Raw genomic sequence first — 20589 nt, 5'->3', positions numbered from 1 at the left:
GTCTTTCATTTGGGAATTTCTTTTTATGTTTTTCTAGTCTGTAACTGGACAAACGCGCACCAAGTCTTTCGTTCGGCAATTTCTTTTTATGTTTTTCTGGTCTGTAACTGGATAAACGCACACCAGGTCTTTCGTTTGGCAATTTCTTTTTAAGTTTTTCTAGTCTGTAACTGGACAAACATGCATCAAGTCTTTCGTTTGGGAATTTCTTTTAAAGTTTTTCTAGTCTGTAACTGGACAAATGTGCACCAAGTTTACCGTTTCCTCTTTGCTTGTTTTCTGTCCTGCGCACGCCCGGTAGAAGGAGATTCTCCCAAATATCCGTTTTAATGTGGACAGAGGTATTTGTAAAAACGCCTAGTGTGGACGCCTGTCGTTTTTACACGAAACCGGCATTTAAAAAATTATCCGGTCTAGTGTGGACATAGCCTGAGCGATACTGTGAGGTGAATCATTCTCAGAACATACAAGGACCCCACAAGAAGCACTAATTGGGAGTCTGTTTTAAATAATCTTAGTAGGGTAAAAACCCCTGCCAGTCAAAATAAACTTGACAAGGTTAAGAAGAAAACACAAGGACTTAATGACTCTAGATAAGATAGCTCATGACAGAGAGAGGGAGAGAGAGAAATGGAGGAAGCGAGAGAGATAGCGAGAACTTAGAATGAAGGGCCACATTCAAGTTGAGAGACAGTGGTGACTGGGCATTGTAGGGATTGGCACTGAAGCCCAGCATTCCAATTTAGATGAATGTTTTGGGTGAGGGGACGAAGGATGATATATCCAAGTTTGCTGATGAATCAAAGCTGGATGGTAGTATGTGTTGCAAGCAGAGTAGAAAGCCCTTTGGAAAGCTACACATAAAAGGTGAATCAAGTGAAAAAAAAATGGTGTTATTCACACTGGTTGGAAGACCTGAGTGTTCAAAGGAACCTGAATGTTTTAGCACATGAATCATGATAAGTTAACACTGCCGATATAGAGAAAGCAACTTGGAAGCCAAACAGCATTTTGCCTTTACTATAACAAATGGGATTCATTGTTTAAGATGTCCTTAAATCAATATTGTCCATAAATTGGAAAATATATAAACATCACTTGATATGGTAATTTTACCCCCACAGTATTGTAATGAATGGTAACAGAAGTTCACAATGCTATTTAGACACGTATGAGGACTTTAAGTTTGACCTGAAGAATGGGAAGCAAAAATTTTTCGTGAAAACAAAGATAAAGAGAAGCAGGTTGACACATGCGAAGCAGTTAAAAAATATTCTAATTGTACAAAATCAAAACATCTGCATATATTTCAAATGGTGGTTTCAAGCAGTGTTCTCAGTATAATTTACTTTAAAGTAAATGATTTGGCAACATTTTGATCATAAAGCTGTAAGCACAGCACAGAAGTGGGTCCGTTGTGCCCAGCTTGCCCATGCTGGTCATGATGCCTTATCTATGCTAATCCCATTTGCCTACGATAGGACTCTCCCCCTTCCTATAGAAGTACAGTTCCACATGCCTCTTAAACATTACTTTGCATCTGTCCGGACATACCCTCTGGCACCCTGTTCCTTGTAACTATCACACTTCCTGTGAAATGCAGTTATATTTGTCAGACGAACAACCAATGCATTCAAAAAGGCATTTCTTGAATGAAAAGCTTGTTGACAGGGTAACAGTGCTACATCAGTACATATTACTGTATTTATATCTTTGACGGAACTAGAAGACTACAGAATTACTTGGAAAATATTCACAAATTGCAATATATAGAGGCATAATATAGTATATGAAGGAGACAACTTAATAATTTCCATATGAACTAAACACATGCATTCAGCTACCTAACTTAATTAGCTCCTCCATAGTTGAGGCCAACCACATAATTCTTTGGCAATTAAGTTGTGAAAGATTATTGGTCAGATCACAAAGTGCAAAGCTTATTGCATTACATGACTGGTGGCAACTTATTAAATTCAAAGCAATTGTCTCCAATTTTCAAGTTAAAATAACTTGATTTGAAGAAATTCAAAACCAAATTTGATTTATAGCACAGGAAAGCAGAATGTGAATATTATCTCTGGTAGATAAAACCACAGCTTTTTAGATCCTGAGTATTTGGTGTTTAATTCTGTTTTGATTAAAAATAGCCTAGGTCAGAATTGGGGCAGCAGCTATCAAGTTATATATTAGAAAAATCGCAGCAAATGAATTAGTCTTCATTCACTGGAAATAAGTGTGGGATAGAGGCTTCTTTTTCCACATTAAACTGGAAACAAAGGCTCATTACTGAAATTTCAAATATAAACAACTAGGTCGGAAAATTTTTCAATAAATTGTGAGAAAAGAAGAATATAAGGGACACAGTAGAGGGAAATAGTTATAAAAAAGGAAGACGTGTTCTCATATAGGCAGAGGGCCAAATGGTGGGAATAATAAATAGGTGAATGGAGTGGATATAAGCAGTAAAGAGATAAAGAAAGATCATGGCAGAATGACCGAGAGGAAAAAACTGATTATAACAGATACTAGAAATATTTCATGTTATGTGGTTTTCAGTGAAGTTATTTGTTATAATATAGAAAATAAATTCTTTGGTATAATTTGAACAACATGAATATAATATCCTGCATCATAGTTGAGGATGAGTATTCATTTTATTTATTTACGGTACTGTGCAGAAGTCTCAGGCACATATTTATTGCATTTCTTCAGCACAGTACTGTATATTACATCCTTCCAGTTACCAAATAACACTAAGCAAATGCAAAGCTTATTTTTGTTTCTCAACCACCTTACTATTTTAACCAATATACAGTACTGTGCAAAAGTCTTAGGCACCCTAGATATGTATGTATATGCCTAAGATTCTTGCAAAGTACCCTATTTTATATGTCAAATGATTACTTATGCATTTTATTATTGACACCGATGTCAAAAGTTGGGTTATATCTCCATGTTGTGTGCTGACATTGGAAGACTGATCAATAAAATGAGGACACAAAGCTAAAGTCTGTCACTATAAAAGAATCGTGACTCCCCCTTAATGTAGTGGAACTTTATGGGTAAAGGGTCGTGATGAGAGTGTGGGAGATTAGAAAATCATTGTAAGGTAAAACATCTATTTTCCTCCCCCTCCCAGCCTCAGTTTTAAAGGACAAGGTGGTTGCATTGAAAGCTGCCCCACTTCCATTTTACCACTTCTAGACTGAGTGGCTGTTGTAAGCCAGTTATGAGATAGCTTTGCAAAGTGAGGACTTGACTCAATGGAACAAAGTCCAAGTCAATTGGAGACCGGGCTGTGCTGCACAGACTTACCACATACATGTGAACCCCCTCCAGGGTGCACTGACCATTCACACGTGGATACAGACAGAAAATAAGCCCACAGTCTTTTTCTCAGCTACCTCTCTCCATTTTCACTTCCTCACCATTCTTATCCCTTCCCTCTGCCTCACTTTCCTTAGGTCCACTTGCCCCTCATCTCCTTCCCTACTTTTACCCTAGTCCTGTTCCTGATCCCCTTCTCCCACCTCCTTCGCAGCTCACCCCATCCCCAGTCAATCCCAATTGTTGACTGCTTTCATGTTCGACCAATCACTGCTGCTTATCCTTGCTCTCCTATACAAACACTAAATCTTTTGACTCCCTGTCTTGTGTTGCCCCTAACCCAAGGGGCTCCATCTTCCACACTATCACTCTCCCTCTGTTGCCTTTAACCAATGTCTCCTGTGCTGCTTTTAAACCCACTTGGCTTATGCTTCTCATCCTTTTCCTGAACCCATGAGGTCCCCACTGCCAACACTGAACTCACAGGATCCCCACATTTCTCATTGCTTTTCAACACATAAGGGCTCTATTTCCTGCATCGCTCCTAAACCTTCAAGGTCCATGTTTCCCATTTTGATTTAAATCCAAGAAGTCTGACTCCCACTCTGCCTTAATATGTTCTGTCTCCATTACACCTATACTTTCATGGCACCTCTGTTTTTGCTGAGTAGTTTGGTGATTTTTTATATATATATATATATATAATAAGCTGTCAAGCATTGGAAACACATGTTAAGCAATAGTCTATCATGATGAGGACATTTTGTTTTGTATTTGAAAAGCAGAGTCACTATAACATCACAAAAGCCAATAAAAGGAATCTTATTGAATAAGCAAGCTTCACCAAATGCATAATTGCATGATTGAATTCAAATAGGATCAAAATGATTATCTCTGAAAGGAATAACTGAGAGATCTTGCTCAGACTAACAAAAAAACTTTACTGTTCACAATGCATACAGTAGCCCCACAGTCTTGAGAACCAGTCGACACAGATTTCTCATCTGCTGATGCCTTGTTGAACTTGGCAGTCTGCAGGGTATTTCTGGTGTTTATGCACAAGCAACACAAGGTGTTACTTGGTGAAATGCATGTTTAAAGATATCGGAGCTTGCTGGCAGCTTTGCATTGAAATTTGAGCACTAACAACCTCAGCATTAGCAATACAGCAATATTCAACATATACTGTAGAAGTTTAAGGCCCAATGTTATCTGATTTAAATATAGATGCTCTCCACTTTTAAATCTTATTTCCTATTGATTGAATGGAAGTATTTTATAGTAAAAGGGGAAGGTAACTCATCTATAATTTAATAAATTGGAAATGCTGGAAATCTTAAATAAATTTGGAAAATGTGAGAAGCACTCAGCTGGTCAGATGATCTCTCTTCAGATCCAGCAGTTTCTGTTTCAGGCCATTCACTTCCTTGAGGCATCATAACCAACCATTACTTTATCTGTTTAAGCTGCCTTTCACTGATGATTCGCAAAACCTTCACCAAACATAATGGTCTGAGTTTTAAAAGTGTTATTTGTTCTAGCATTGGCAGTTTTCAGGGTTAGAGAGTTCCAGATTTCTACTAAAGACCTTCTTGATTTTATTCTTTGACTTTATTTTTATGTCAAGGTGATGAGATGGATAGTAATTTTTGAAGGACTATAGCTCATGGTCTTTGGGTGCTGGCCTTTGTTGGTTGGTGTGGGGAGGCTGATGCTTTCTGCTGGAATTGTGGGGAGGAGGGAGTAGGGCCGATGCTTTGCTTCTGCTTGTGTGTAGTAAGGGGGAGGGTGGCTTTGGGGTTCTAACATTTTCTTGTTCTTTGTTCTCTGTGTTTCATGAATGTCTGTGAAGAGTAAGGATTTCAGGTTGTATACTAGATACATACTCTGACATTAAATTGAACCATTCAACAATTGAACTATTGAACCACTGAACCATTAACCAAGAGATCCATGGAGTCCAATAGACAATAGGTGCAGGAGTAGACCATTCGGCCCTTTGAGCCAGCACCGCCATTCACTGTGATCATGGCTGATCATCCACAATCAGTACCCCGTTCCTGCCTTCTCCCCATATCCCTTGACTCCGCTACCTTTAAGAGCTCTATCTAACTCTTTCTTGAAAGCATCCAGAGAATTGGCCTCCACTGCCTTCTGAGGCAGAGCATTCCACAGATCCACAACTCTCTGGGTGAAAAAGTTTTTCCTCAACTCTGTTTTAAATGGCGTACCCCTTATTCTTAAACTGTGGCCTCTGGTTCTGGACTCCCCCAACATTGGGTACGTGTTTCCTGTCTCTAGCGTGTCCAATCCCTTAATACTCCCCAAGTTGGGAATGCCTGCTTTAAACCAAAAGAAAATCAGACCAAGTGCATACATTGATTTTAAAAGGGTTCCATTTGATCTGTCTAATCTGCTAAGTGTATCCTACTTTCTCCATTTTCATGTTGTTTGTGAAATGTATTTTTAACTTGATCATTTAAACTAAAATGATGGTATCATTTTATAGAACAGGCTCAGTATCTTCTCCATTGTTGATACATTCTGAACTATGAGCTTAAACTGAGTTTTCCATATAGGATCTAATCAAAGCAGTGCAAAATTCAAACAGAATTCTTCCCTTTTAAATTCTGCAATCCTTCATTTGAAAACCAATACCAAGAACTTTTTTTGCCTCTTTGTGACTGGGGTTGCTGATTTATGTGTGTTAGTACCTAAGTCAGCCATTCACAGTTACAAACCATTCTAATTTCTCTGGGATTCAGTGTGAATGATCTCACACTACTCAGACTGAGCTGTCACAACTTTGTGCACGCAATGTCTGTCTACTTCCCTTTGAAACTTTCCTCAATCGTGTACAGCATCTTCTGAGCCTCCTGCAATCTGCAGAAGCTTGTTTGAGTATTTGTTAGCAGGCTGACTTCCTAAACTTCTAAGAAACTGGAAGTGTGGGTATGCCTACTTTGTGATTGCATCTAAATGCTAGTTCCACGAAAATTACCCTACGCATTCCTAAAAACATTGTAGTGCAGGTTCAATAATATCAATCACATTCAAATTTATATTAATAGATTTCCACTAGCTATGGGCAGACAGCCTGGAAGATCTGAGTCAAACTTGAGTTTCCTAGGACCTGGGTGACAACCAGTTAGTTCTCTAAAGTCTGGTAGGTTAAATATAGAGACTCAAGAGATTATAGATGTAGAATTAGGTTGCCGGTGGAACTCAATGGGTTAGGCAGTCAACATTTCAGGTTGAAATCGTTCATCTCAACTGGCTTAAAATTACCGTTATTTAAATGCACCAACCAAAAGGTATTTATTTTACTTAAAATATTGTCAGACACGGCAATGTGAATTTTCTGAAGAGGATCAAGCTAACATTCTTTCAGGACCCTAATTTCAGTTCGTTTCTCAGGATGAAGTCCATCTGGACAGTTATCTTGTGAAGTCAAATAGGAAAGACCGCCCAAAAAATAACGCACCAAGTAATGTTTCAATGAGCAATGTCTCATCTTGGCAAACATGGTGTTGACCACATCCCCTGACAGTGGTTACAATGTAACCATTTTGACCCTCTACTATACTGTATATGTGAAAAAAATGGGAGTTTTCTCAGTAACTTTCTGTGCTCAGAAGTGGAGAATAGTAATTGCAGAACTATACATGTTTAGCCACTTTAGGTAACTAAAAATAAAATAGCAAAGTTTGTGAAATTACCAGCAGTTTGTCAGTGTACAATGCAGACTGAGAATGAACAAATCATGTTAATGCACAGAGTTTACTGCATGGATAAACAGCTGTGTTCTTGTTATTGTTAGCACCTCACTTCCTGAGGTGCAGCAAGAGGAAACAAAAAATTATACCTTTACTTTGAAATGTAATGGTTTTTCAATAAAACCTACAACACAGGGTAATAGCTTTAATCATTGTTTGCCTTCTGAAGAGAGAGCTATAGATTTCACATCAACTGGTCCTACGAATCCCTACGTACAATTCTGAAGTGTCTGAATAAAGTATTTTCCTCTTACTGGAAAGTACTTCTGATTCCAAGATCTAATTCATAAGCAAAGTGGTGGAGCTAGAGCATTCCAATTTTAGATCAGAGGTCTGCATCCAACCAGACACTAAGGCATCAGGGATCTGTCTCACAGCAGTGATGAACTGGCAGAATCTTGATGCAGGACCAACACTATAATATGGACCATTTAGAGACAATTGCTGAATGATTTAGTTTTAGAGTGGGTTTGTGTGGAATCAAGAATGCCATGAATTCATAGGTTTATCAGGAAAGAGCAAATCTGGATGCAGGAATATGAGCCAAATTTATGAACTAATCTATCTCCAAATGCTGCTCTAGGGTTGAAAAATGTAAAGATAAGATCAAACCCAATTTGCAGCACCTCTATCCCCTTTATAAGTTGTAATGTAAAAAAAGCTAAGTTGGAATATTCATTATTCACCTTCAGCAATTTGACTGTCAACATCACAAGTGGTTCTACTCTGTTACTCAACACTGGACAATGAATAAGCATTCCTTACCCTGTATGACATTGTAAGTACGATTTCTCCCAGAGGTTTGTAACGAACCCTTCGACGTTGTCTGTTAATGCAATGTCGCAACAGGATTGTTGCATCCGGAATGTCAATATAAGCAGCAGCAAATAACATGTTCACTCAGCTTGTACAGTTAAGATGACTTAGTCTAAACCAGTAAGTGAGAAGAGGGGACCTTCAGAAAAACAAAACATATTTACAAAGAAGGTGAGGTTGGATTCCTGCATAGTATGATCTGTTACTTGCTTGTTTCAAAGTACTTCTCATTCTATATTGTATATATCACCTAGTTCTTCTCAGTTCCTCAAGTGCTATTTTATTTCCTGTTAACAGTTGTAGATAAGATTACAGACACCAGGCGCATATGTTGTGACATTCCATTAGCAAACAAATCCAACAGATCTTCATAACCCTTAATGCCAAAGCAAACTTAGAACACCATAAAGAGCGGGAGTGCTTATTTATTGCACATTGACAAGTATCAGGCAGAGGATGGAACACTTTCAAATTGAGAATTCAGTTGCCATGGGTGAATACTGAAGATCAAAGGAAAGAGCAAAATATTGAAATAGGAAATGCTAGTATCAACAAAAGGTCAGCATGCACTGTGGAAACGAAAACAGGCATGGATGCAAACTGAAAAATAGACTCTTTGAAGCAAAAGGAGTTTTGAAAATCCTGGAAATCTGAAATGAAAGTAGAAAATGCCTGAAACATTTGGTAGGTCAGGCAGAATTTGTGGGAAGAGAAACAGTTCAAAACTTCAGGTCTGGCATCTAATCCTTCAGGTTTAAGTTGAAATTTATTGCCATACTTATACATACCCAGATCTAAATGGCATGAAAATATGATAGACATGAATTAACATAAATTAATGTAAATATACATAACTTACATGAGAAAATAAATATAAAACATTAGTGCAAGCTGAGAAGGAGAATGCAGAAATATAAAGAAGAAATTTTCATCAGGTCTGTAATTCTTCCTTAGATGCACAAAGGTGTTTGGCTTCATTAACAAGTTCACCAAATTCTGATTGGATGGAAAGAATTTATAGTTTTTGTCTAGATATATGTAATACAAAATGAAAAAAAATTGGTTCATTTTAAGGATTTGGAATTTACTCCAATTATGCAGTATAACTCAGGAACTGAACAATTCTAAATGACAAAGTTAATTTCCTTAAGGATTTATTTATAGCATAACTTCATCAGAGTTTGAGCAAAAAAATTGAGCAAAAGACAAAATGAATTTTCAGTGAATAATAATCTTAATCAAGTTCAATATCACTGTTGTTTTATGGCAGCAGTTCATTGCATGCATAATAATAAAAGAACTATAAATTACAATATGAAGCATTAAATCAAATAAATAGTGCAAAAAGTGAGTAAAATATTGGTGAGGCAGTGTACATGGGCTTTCTGTCCATTCAGAAATCTGATTGCAGAGGGGAAGAAGCTGTTCCTGAAACATTGTGTGTGTGTCTTCAGGCACCTGTTCCTTTTACTTCATAGTGTGACTCATCAGTTAACCTAAGTCTGGAAATCAGATTCCATCCTTTTTTGGTCAATGAATAGGTATTGTGTGTAGTACGACCGCTCAATTGGTGACTTGAACAAACATAATGGAAATATAATGAAATGCCAACTAAACAAAAATACTGAGTTTGTTTTTACCCTGAATTAAGTAAAATGATTATTCCTGCACTTTTACCTACAGCAAAATTCTCCAGAGTTTACTGCTGCTGTCATTCCACATTATCTGCTGGGGAAAAGAAAAGCCAATTTTAAATTAAACTCCCAAGGCAGCCACATGCAACACACAAAAAGCTAGAGGAACTCAGCAGGCTAGGCAGCTTCTATGGAGAGGAATAAACAGTCAATGTTTCAGGCGGAGACTCATCACTAACGTAGCCACGTTACAGCAGCATAAAAGACAAACATGGAGGCGAGAGAACATAGATGTCAGGAGTGTAACAAGGAGACACAAGCTGCTCTTCTGTGCGCTGGGCACAACACTGGTGAAAGCCAGTGGGTCCCCATAGAAAAAAATACCAAACCGCTGTGAGTTCACAGCTCAAGAAGGGCTATTGATCTTAGTACATTGCACTAAGGTCCACAAAACAGAGAAACAATGCTGCAGCCATTATTTGTGACAGCTGTGGAAAGAGATGAAGTGCAGAGTAATGAATCAGTGAGCAAAATGTTGGTGTCCAATCAGGATCTTTTAATTCGAGTCTTTTTGCCAAATTGTGGCAGGTTGTGCTTTTACCTTTATCTTGTGTTGTAAATTCTATCAAGCAATTCAGTGCAGATAAAAATGCTCACTGCATGTCAAATGCATTACTACATGCAAATCTGATGACAGACAAACCCTATGTACATCTAGGCAGTATCCTAGCTAAATTTTTGATAGATTACCAGTGCAAAATAAGATGTGCAAAACAACTTTTATGTGCAAGCTGTGAATCACAAATGCATAAAATTGCGTTCATTTTCCACAAACTGATATTTTTTTGTTGCTTTTTGGATAATATTTAGAAGAGGCTCGAACGTCTCCCTTACCCTGGATGTAAGTGCCTTGGGAAATATTGAACCCATCAAGTCAATCTCTACTCCTCGGGAAATTACTCTGCAATACCTTCAAACCACCAGCTTTCTGCTAAACAAGGAACAACTAAAGGAAGCTACAAATAATTCAGAAGCCCTGGAAGCTGAATTCTCGGTAACCTGTTTTCAAGTTACTAGCTGCATCTAAAATTTAAGTAACAGTTGTGACATTGCTAGAACATTTTGCAAGACAACTGGAAATTCAACAATATATTCCAGCATGATAACTTAATTGTCTTCTTTGTTGTATTGTGTGAAGTATCATTTGCTCAAACAGTTATGAATAATTCTAAGCAGGCATGAGTCTTAATAATTCAGTGAAGCAAACCAAATGGCAATGTTGAATGTGTTGTTTGTGAATAGAGAACAAGTGTTTTAAACATGTAACTTATATTACATTGGCCTGATCACAACCCAGAGGAAATCTGCAGATGCTGGAAATCCAAGCAACACACACAAATTGCTGGAGGAACTCAGCAGGTCAGGCAGCATCTGTGGAAAAGAGTACAGTTGATGATTTGGGCCAAGACCCTTCATCAGGACTGGAGAGGAAAAAAAATGAGGAGTCGGTTAGAAGGTGGGGAGAGGGGAGGAAGAAATGCAAGGTGATGGGTGAAAGTGGGAGAAGGGGAGGGGTGAAGTAAAGAGCTGGGAAGTTGATTGGTGAAAGAGATACAGGGCTGGAGATGGGGGAATCTGATAGGAGAGGACAGAAAGCCATGGAAGAAAGATAAGAGGGAGAACCAGAGGGAGGTGACGGGCAGGCAAGGAGATAAGGTGAGAGTGGGATAAGGGAAAGAGGAATGGTGTAGGAGAGGGGGCATTACCAGGATTTTGAGAAATCAATGTTCGTGCCATTAGGTTGGAGTCTACCCAGATGGAATATAAGGTGTTGCTCCTCCAACCTGAGTGTGGCCTCATCGCGACAGTGGGGGAGGACATGGACTGACATATCAGAGTGAGAATGAGAAGTGACATTAAAGTCAGTGGCCATCAGGATATCCCACCTTTACTGGCAGACGGAGCATCGGTGCTCAGCGAAGCGGTCTCCCATTCAACTTCCACCCTCTGCTTCTCACCTTGGAGCCAATTTTGAACCCACCTACCTAGCCTTCCCTGGATTCAATGGCACCCAACCTTCCAGACCAGACTGCTTTACAGGACTGCCGAAGACCTTGCTCTACTCCAAATAGACAAGATCCACAGAACCTACTCCCATCTACCCTTTTGGTTACCTTGTCAAATAACTCTAAAAGATTCATCAAATATGAATGCTGATTCCTCCTAATCAAACTATGTCCATCCAAATGCTGGTAGAACCTCCCTTTGGAATTCCCTCCAGAAACTTCCTCCCCACTGATTTCAAACTGACCAGACTATATATTGAAGTTTACATTGGGTAGCGTGATATAAAGCTGGCAGGCATCGACCTCAACACACAGGATAAAACAGTTGAAGATTGGATCAACTTGGTGGGCCACAGTCAAAAATGATGTACAACATGCTGAGACAGCAAGGACCAACCTGCTCAGAGAAAAGTCAGGGCTGCATCACCCGGAGCACGTTCCTCCTTCACCTGCAGCCGCAGTGAAAGAGACTGTCACTCCAGAGTGGGGTTGGACAACCACTCTAGAAAGTGCAAATAGTCCCAAGCCAACAACTCCAAGAACCATCAGAAAAAGTGTCACACCGTCGTCTCTCGAGACGTACGAATGCCACCACCAACAATGGCTGGAATACATACAATTGCATTGTGGAGCCTAACACTCCTTTCCTCACTCCTCTGTATCGCACTTACCACTGGTTCAAGTCTCACAACTATATTTCACATGTACGAGCTAGCTTGAACAGCTGATTATTCAACACACAAGGCCATCATTTACTTTAACACTCGTACAAAAACTTCATTTTCTTTTAGACAATGAAGTTGCACAAAACCTGCAGCAGAAACAACAAACTAACAGGGAACATTCAAGTCTTTGTTACTACTTTCCCCCTTGGAGGAAAGTTATTAAATTAATTACAGAACCCATGGCCAGCAGAAAGGCAGAGCCCATTGAAAAGTGCAGGGTGCTCTGTCTCTCATCTCAATTCAGCTCCTTTCTACAATCTCTTCTGATTTATAATCTCAGGATGATGAAAGTAGAACTCCTGAACTTCACACACCCTCCCTTCACCATGAAGCTATGCTTTGGGCTATCTCTTTTCAGATCAGCCTTGAGTCTGATCGGGCAACAGAAGCTGCACAGAAAGAAACCATAAATGAAGGCATCCTATTGCTAATTGGACACTCACAGCCATCAGCCCAAATATGTACATGTTGCCTATTTGTAGTGTTTTGCTGACAGTTGAGGTCTGGATCTGATGAGTCATCAACATTGTGGCCTGCAGCAAGGACAGGGTTGAATGAGGTTTGGGCTGAACAAGCTCTCCTGAGGAATGCTTTACATATAAGAGCAGAGCAGATTAATGAAGCAGCCTAACACTAGTGATCGATGCCCATTCACTACTAAATCCCCAGAGTGTTCACTTGCCTGCCTTAAAGAGCATACAAAGTGCAATTGTGCAAACTTGAACCCAGCTCAAACCTCCACTGGGCCTTGCAGAGCCTGCCGCCTGGTTCGATTGCAGCAGTTGCTGACCAGCCATGTTGTCTTAACTCAGGTTCCGTTGCAGAATTAGCATTAGTCACACAAATTACCGCAGTGGATACACAGAACACCATCACGTTTCTGGGCAAATCACCACAGAGGATATACAAAACACTGTTATGGAATGGGAACTGGTATTGTTATCAATGGTGTAGTTCAGGACTTGAACTTCAATATTATAGATGGATCCATTTATGGCTTCATCCGTCATTGCTTTGAGTATGCCAGGAGGCTCTGGCTGCCTGTGGACAACAACTGTTTGAGGACTAAGGTGTCAAGCTCAGCACTAGGTTCATGGTTTACCAAGCAGCAGTTAGTGTTTGCTCCTTGACCAACATCACCACACAAGGCTCTATTTACTCTCTAACAGTTTTGGAGGGTAGGCCAGGTTGTTCACATACCTGGCATCGGATTCATAAAGTAAACAATCAACTCCGAGAAAACTCCCCGTAGAGAAAAACTCTTAAAAGTCCATCCCTAAAATCTGCTTCATAAAACGGTGCATGAAAATCACTAACTCCAGGCTACTCAAATTGGCAGAGAAACAGTCACTCTGACAAGGAACACAGAGATTAAATACAGAGTCTAAAAAAGACTTTGACTGCGAAGGATTCCCACTCCCCATTCCATGAATTGAACCCTGATCAAGTGGTTTGCCTTTGTATAACAATGAAACAGGTTCACAAGCCTCATGAAGAACCCTTCAGCAGGACTGACCCCTGCTGCCTTTGGACACACACAAACACGTGGTCTATATTTACTGAAGTTCTATCTAAAGTACTTTGCATACCATTGAACTTCAGTGTTCATGTGCGTATGACTCCTTATATTGGGATGTCATTTGCAGAGACGACCTGCAAGGGAAATATTAGACCTTTAGGATTCACAACAACTCTCAGGCTTTCTTTTGCAACTAATTCTTTTTTAAAAAGGTGCATTTAATGGCACAGAGATGTATACAATATACATCCTGAAATTCTTTTTCTTCACAAGCATCTACGAAAACAGAGTGGCCCGAAGAGTGGCTCAAAATGAACATTGAAACTTACAGCACACAGACATTCAGAGTCGCACAGCTCAGTTTCTCAGCAATCTCCACACCTTGAGATTTACTAAAATAAATATACTTAACAATCATAAATGACGATATTGGGAATTTGGAAAAGTTCAGAGTATCATGAAATGCTGAGTTTAAGTCCAGCTTTTAAAATATTATCTATTTGACAGAAATGACCAGAACTGTCAGCAGCAAGAAAGAGATTTAGGATCAGAATGCAAGTTCAAACTGCGTTTTAACAGATGGAGCTATGTTTGTTTTAGTGGACAAGTAGATTAAAATATTTTAACTAACTCAAGCACTAAGAATTAGTCTCACTGCAAATGAATGCAACCTTGCAGGCCAGCATAAAACATTCCTTCCAATGGTTTTAGCGCAATTACACTTTTTTCATTGGACTTCTGAGCATTAGCACCATCTAGTGGCCTTTCGCGATTATTCAGGTTCAGATTCAGATTCAATTAACATTTCAACAATGAACTGTAGAGGGACCAGGGATTCTGAGACAACCACTTTTTATAATAGGCAATACTTTACAGACAATTTACAGTAATTCCCTTTGTACATCCCGATGAGTTTGTGATTTCCATGCATCCATGTACAAACATAGACCCAAGAAAGAGATATTCCATATGTTCTAACCTCTCACCTCTCTGCCTTTGAAAATAAGCAGCTTTTATCTTCATGTGCTGACAGTGGGTCTCTGACCTATTATAATAACCACTTCTTTTTACTTAGATGTTGCCTGTCCTGCTGAGCTTCTCCAGCATTTTCTGTTTCTAACCGAAAATTCCCAATACATTTTAGCTAACAGCAATTGAACAAGGGAAACAAACCCATGTGAGTAACTAAAACCATAATGGAGACAGTGTGGAGATTTCACTGGCGAGGAACTGCTGATTGAGAGAAACATTTTGCTTTTTCAGATCTTTGCAACATTTGAGCATCCTTTCATGTTTTGGATTACCTTTAAAGGGTATTAGGGTTTTTTTAAACTTGTTTTTTTATGGTTAAAGTTTATAACTGGTTTTGTAGCTTTAAAAAATACTTAGTTTCTGAATGGATTAAATATTCATAGTGCTTTGAGAGCCTTGCGTATTTGCTAGGTCAGGCAGCATGGTTTAACCAACCATCAAAGACTTTGTGGGCAGAGGATCCGACTGGCTTTGTTCACAGAATTCTGAAAGTCGTTGGTTAGCGGTGAATACAGTACATTAGTTGCTGACCATTAATCCCGAACTGTGGTTTAACAGTGCTATAATTTCAATTGCAGAGCATAGAATAAGGTAAAATTGTCACTGTTTATCAAATTAATGAATTAAATATATAAGCTAACTAAATAAAAAGAAACTATCTATCAAATAATCATAATTGCATATTTTATGTTTATTTGGCTCTTTGCTCTGTTTATGGTTGAAGAATCACCATTATTATTTGGGTCTGAAGTAAATTTAGAATTGCACTTGTTTTGCTGTTATTTCCTTACAGAAAAAAGATGCCTTTATTTGGAGTTAGAGGTCCATAGTCATGTCTAAGTACAAAATGTAAATAGTGCACTGAAAGTGAAGTTGTGATCAATAGTACTTATCAGTTCCTTAAGTTTATCACTTAGAAGGAGATGAAACACTAAATTGGTACTATACTTGACTGTTCATTCTCAGGATAAAATGCTTAATTCTATATCCAGTGTGCAATTTTACAATTTAATTGACCATCTCTATGCAGATCATTTTAGGAAAGGTGGAGTCAGATGGCAGATCAATTTGGGGGATCAGGAGGGTTCAGTGATCGATCAGTACAAGAAGTAACTAAGATCTGTAGGCCAGAGAGGTACTTTGTATGCTTAAGTTCTATGGTCAGAAAGAAGATTCCTTTCACCAAGCTCACCCACAATTTTATAGTTATATCTTGTAAAGACGCTATATCCTGTTGGGTTATGTACGTCAAACCTACAGCTGGACTTGGCTGCCATACACGTATACACTGCTTTTCTTAACTCTTAATGGTAATATATTCAGAAAATGAATTTGCAAATTCCACCCTGATGTTTCAATGGTATATTGAAAAGAGTTCCCAACCCTACAGCAACATTGAAGATCTATACCGTGATATTGAAATAAGATTTCTGTATCTACATTTCAAACTTCTAGTTTGATTTTTGTCGGTGTGCTCTCCTTAAACGTTTATGCTCTTTTTGCCCTTTAATTAATGACAATGGAGCCCTCAATTCACTTTTCCTTTCTTTTAGAAAATTCCACCTAATTTTATTGAATCCAATGAGTTGAATATCCCAGGTCATGCTTCAAAAAACAGATATAAAACTATTCTACCAAGTAAGTCTGACGTTTAATAACTCTTCTAATCAATCTTAAATGGGAGTTATTGCACTTCCTTTTGATAAACTTGAAAGATTATGAATTTCAATGAGATATATTAGTTCAGTTAATATACAGATAAATTTACAGGTGACTTCTGCATCATGCATTCAGTATCAAAATTTTCTGTATTGCAACATTGCATCAATTTTATATTTATTGATTTACCTTTTTTCACATTTTTTCTGTGAGAGTGATTATTTTTTTCCAAATCTCAAATTCTGGGGAAATAATGTGTAAATTGCATATGGGGAAATTTCTGTTACCCAAACAACCATAACACTGGAGTCATATGTGATACTTCTTCATGCTGTTTGTGTGTTTTGTTTAAAGCAGTCACAGGCAGAATTATTGAACATAAAATCATTCTAATTGGGTAATATTCTAAACAAACAGTGATCTTCCCTGTTGTTCAACTGAGCAAAAAGAATTTAAAAGTCTGCATTGATTTCTACATTTTTACTGATGAGAATAACTCAGTATTTCTTCTTTATTAAATAAATATTAACCATTTGACAATTTTATTTAAAAAAACAGAAAAGGAGAAAAAGAAAAGTACATTGTGATTGTGTTATTTTCTTGATTAGGAAGGTGTACAATTTAATGAATGTTATTTACTTGCCTGTAGTATCTGTTGTGTCCATCAATTCCCTCATCATTGGCACATCATGACTACAGTTTGCAGTACCTACCAGATGCAATCAGTCATCAAAACTTCTATGACACCCGTCACAGAGAAAAATAAAGGCTGCAATTACATGTAAATGCCCTTGGTTCCAATTTCCATCCAAACTCACACCCATCCTAACTTGTAAGTGTTGGGACGAAAGTTCTGTCTGGTTGCACAAGTAGAGAAAGGAACAATGTTAGTGATGCTTCATATTTGATGGCCTTCAGCTTTTTGCATTCCATTTTCTGTGCTGATCACATCTACAAAGTATTTGTGGATTTTGCTTTTTTTTAAGTTTTATTTTTCTACACATAGATTTAAAGTCTCTACAGGGGCTGGTATTTGTTTTTTTAGCAACTTGTGTGCCTTTCCCCAGCTCCAGCTGTGACAATATGTAAGTGTATTAGTAAAATCAAGTGAAGTTTATTGCCATTTATCTACATACATGTATATAATGCATATAACCATATAATGTATATGGAAACAAGACGACGTTTACCTGAACCAGGGTGTAAAGCACATGCCCATAGCACGCGTAACACACAACAACTTATCAAAAAAGTTAAATAACCAAAGAAGGATACTGTTGGATCCATAAACATAAATATGTTTGGAAAATTAAGTCAATTTATTGGATTCATCAAATGTGAGCATAGGGCTGTTTTTATAGTATATGTAGTTCTACAGCACATAGACTGTAATACCAGTCCTAAAAAACAAAAATCAGTTCATTAGAAAAAACACAAGCTCAGTACTGTGTTTTATTAACAAATTAATCAACTATCAGGCCAGAAATCAGATAACAATAAAATAAAAACTTAATCTTGGCTACACAGTATATCGACAAGGAAATAAATTATCTAATAGCCCTAGCAAATATGAAAAATAAACCATATACAGTAAAACTTATATATTAAACCTGACAATGATTCCATCAGGTCATCTTCTGGTGTTTTAAATACATCCTATTTAAATGAAACTCTCATTATTGTGGACAGAAGTGTCTGTGTTGGAGATCTGTACTTGTTCAGATGAACTGATTGAGTGAAATGCGAAGGACAGTGCAATGTAAATTGAATATTAAGCAGTGTTCTATCTGCTTCTTCTACAAGTATCAACCAGTTTTAGTGTCAGAGTGAGCATTTAGTTTGCATTCTATGATAAGGTCAATTGCCAGCAGTTGTGCCAAAGTGTAAGTTACAAAATATGAAGGTTTTTGAGAAACACAGCTATCTAATATACTTAGCTCATTATTCCTTATTAATGATTTGGATTTGTCATGTGTCATAATTGAAGTGATCAAGATTAAGGGAATGCCTTTCTGCTGTAGGCATCAAGCATTCTCAGTTCCGCTTAAAGTTTCCTCTTAACTGTGCCAACAGAACTAGTTGAAGAAATTTTGCCTGCCAGAATTAAATCCCGAAGTTACAACTTGCACTGACATTTCTCTCACTCAGTTGTCCAATCAAAGTGAAATTTAACAGGAATTTCTATCCCCTGGGAATTAGTCCAAGGCATACCAGACTAATTTTGCACATAGTATTTTGTGAACAACCCCACCCTCAACATGTCAGTACATTTAGGCTCCACAGATCTGCAATCACAGCGTTAGTGAGTTACTTTCTCCAGTTAGGATCAGTGCCCTCATCTCAAGTCCCAGAGGAAAAAGGGTAATTGCATTTGGAATCATTTTTTTAACAGTTGTGCATATCTTGAATATTTTCTGTGTGGTGGTGTTTAGATAGTGATGTTCCTGATATGCTTTTTAAACAAATACTTTGTTCCTTCTTTAGATCCACAGACCCGAGTCCTCCTCTCATCAGAGAACCATGATGATCTCCTAAGCTCCTATATTAATGCTAACTACATAAGAGTGAGACTACTTTATTTTCACACTATCGATACAATAGAAAATCATTTTATTAGAAATCTTCTAGTGTTAAGTATACATTTTTACTCAATTTAAATGTACTCCAACTGATAAAACACTAAGACCATAGACAGAGGAATAGAATTAGGCCATTTGGCCCAATTAGCATGCTGTGCCAGTTTATCATGACTGATTTATTATTTGATTTTAATTCCTGCCTTTTCTCCATACCCATTGATACCCTTACTATTTAGGAACTTTATAGCCTCTTCTTTAAATATGCCCATTCATAGATGCTTATGGCAATGAATTCCACTGATTCACCACTCTCTAGCTAAAGAAATTCCTCCTCCTCATGTCCATAAAGCCTTCTTAGCCTTCTAACTCAAATTAGCAGAGTAGATTTTGTTTTAACCTTCTCATTTAATGCAACAGTACTACTTAAACTTTGATATTCAGGATTGTTTGTACCATAATCTTTCTCTAACTTTTACAAAGTCACCTCTGTCTTTTCAACCAATTCCTTTTAAATTTCTAATATGTCAGGTGCCTTCTTGAATTTAAACTGAAACATCCATTGTTTGATATTTGACTTTAAATTTCCTATTTTAATAGTTCTGTTTTTTACCATGGGTGGATAAGGAATTCATTTTTATATATTATTTTTTCTACCTTCATGCCATTTCATTCCTATATAATGATATTTGTTTCTCAAATGCATTCTGTAAATGTGAATATACAGTCAACCTCTAGTTTTTCTATTGTATTTAAGCCACTTGAGTAAAATAATTAGAATGTCATGCATTACACCTATTATTAAATTGCTTCGGACTTTATTTGTCTTCCTTTATCTTTTTGATGTAGGGATATCGAGGAAAAGAGAAAGCTTACATTGCTACTCAGGGCCCAATGGTAAATACAGTAAATGACTTCTGGGAGATGGTATGGCAAGAAGATTGTCCAATAATTGTGATGATAACAAAGCTAAAAGAAAAAAATGAGGTACATGGATTTATTGGTTCACTTTGCAATGGAGGATTTGTGAGATTTATAGAACAATACATAGTTTCCCAGTGTTCGTAAAGCAAAAATAATTAACTAAGGGGGAATTTTTTATTGTGGGATTATTGTGGAGAAATTAGGAATAAGGGGCCTATCCACCTTTTCCATCTCCATTCTAATTTCATCCCACTTGCCTGCCACCACATTTAGTTGACACCATTGACTCATACCACCAAGTTCAAGAACACTTACTACCCACAACCATCAGGCTCTTGAACAAAGGGGATAACTACACTAGCCTGCCCATCCATTGAGATATTCCACAACCAACACTCTCACTTTAAGGACTCTTTTTCTCATTATCTCATGTTCTCATTATTTACTACTATTTATTTTTATTTGCATCTGCAGTTTGTTGTTTTTTGCACTCTATTTGATCTTTCACTGATCCTGATGTAGTTACTATTCT

The 20589-nt window shown here is 37.7% G+C and overlaps 1 protein-coding gene across 4 annotated transcripts in view; it reads left to right on the top strand.

The window, feature by feature from the left end:
* LOC140717148 (receptor-type tyrosine-protein phosphatase R-like) overlaps positions 1–20589 on the top strand; it is a 76894-nt gene that overhangs the window by 40286 nt on the left and 16019 nt on the right. For all 4 annotated transcript variants that reach the window (XM_073030420.1, XM_073030422.1, XM_073030419.1 and 1 more), the window contains 4 exons: positions 10427–10610; positions 16452–16536; positions 19042–19121; positions 19983–20120. In XM_073030420.1, the coding sequence (XP_072886521.1) occupies positions 10427–10610; positions 16452–16536; positions 19042–19121; positions 19983–20120 (487 nt within the window). The remainder of the gene's footprint in view (positions 1–10426; positions 10611–16451; positions 16537–19041; positions 19122–19982; positions 20121–20589) is intronic.

Source organism: Hemitrygon akajei, chromosome 27 (genome assembly GCF_048418815.1).
Source record: "Hemitrygon akajei chromosome 27, sHemAka1.3, whole genome shotgun sequence".
Lineage (NCBI taxonomy): Eukaryota > Metazoa > Chordata > Chondrichthyes > Myliobatiformes > Dasyatidae > Hemitrygon > Hemitrygon akajei.
This window is presented reverse-complemented; position numbering and strand designations above follow the sequence as displayed.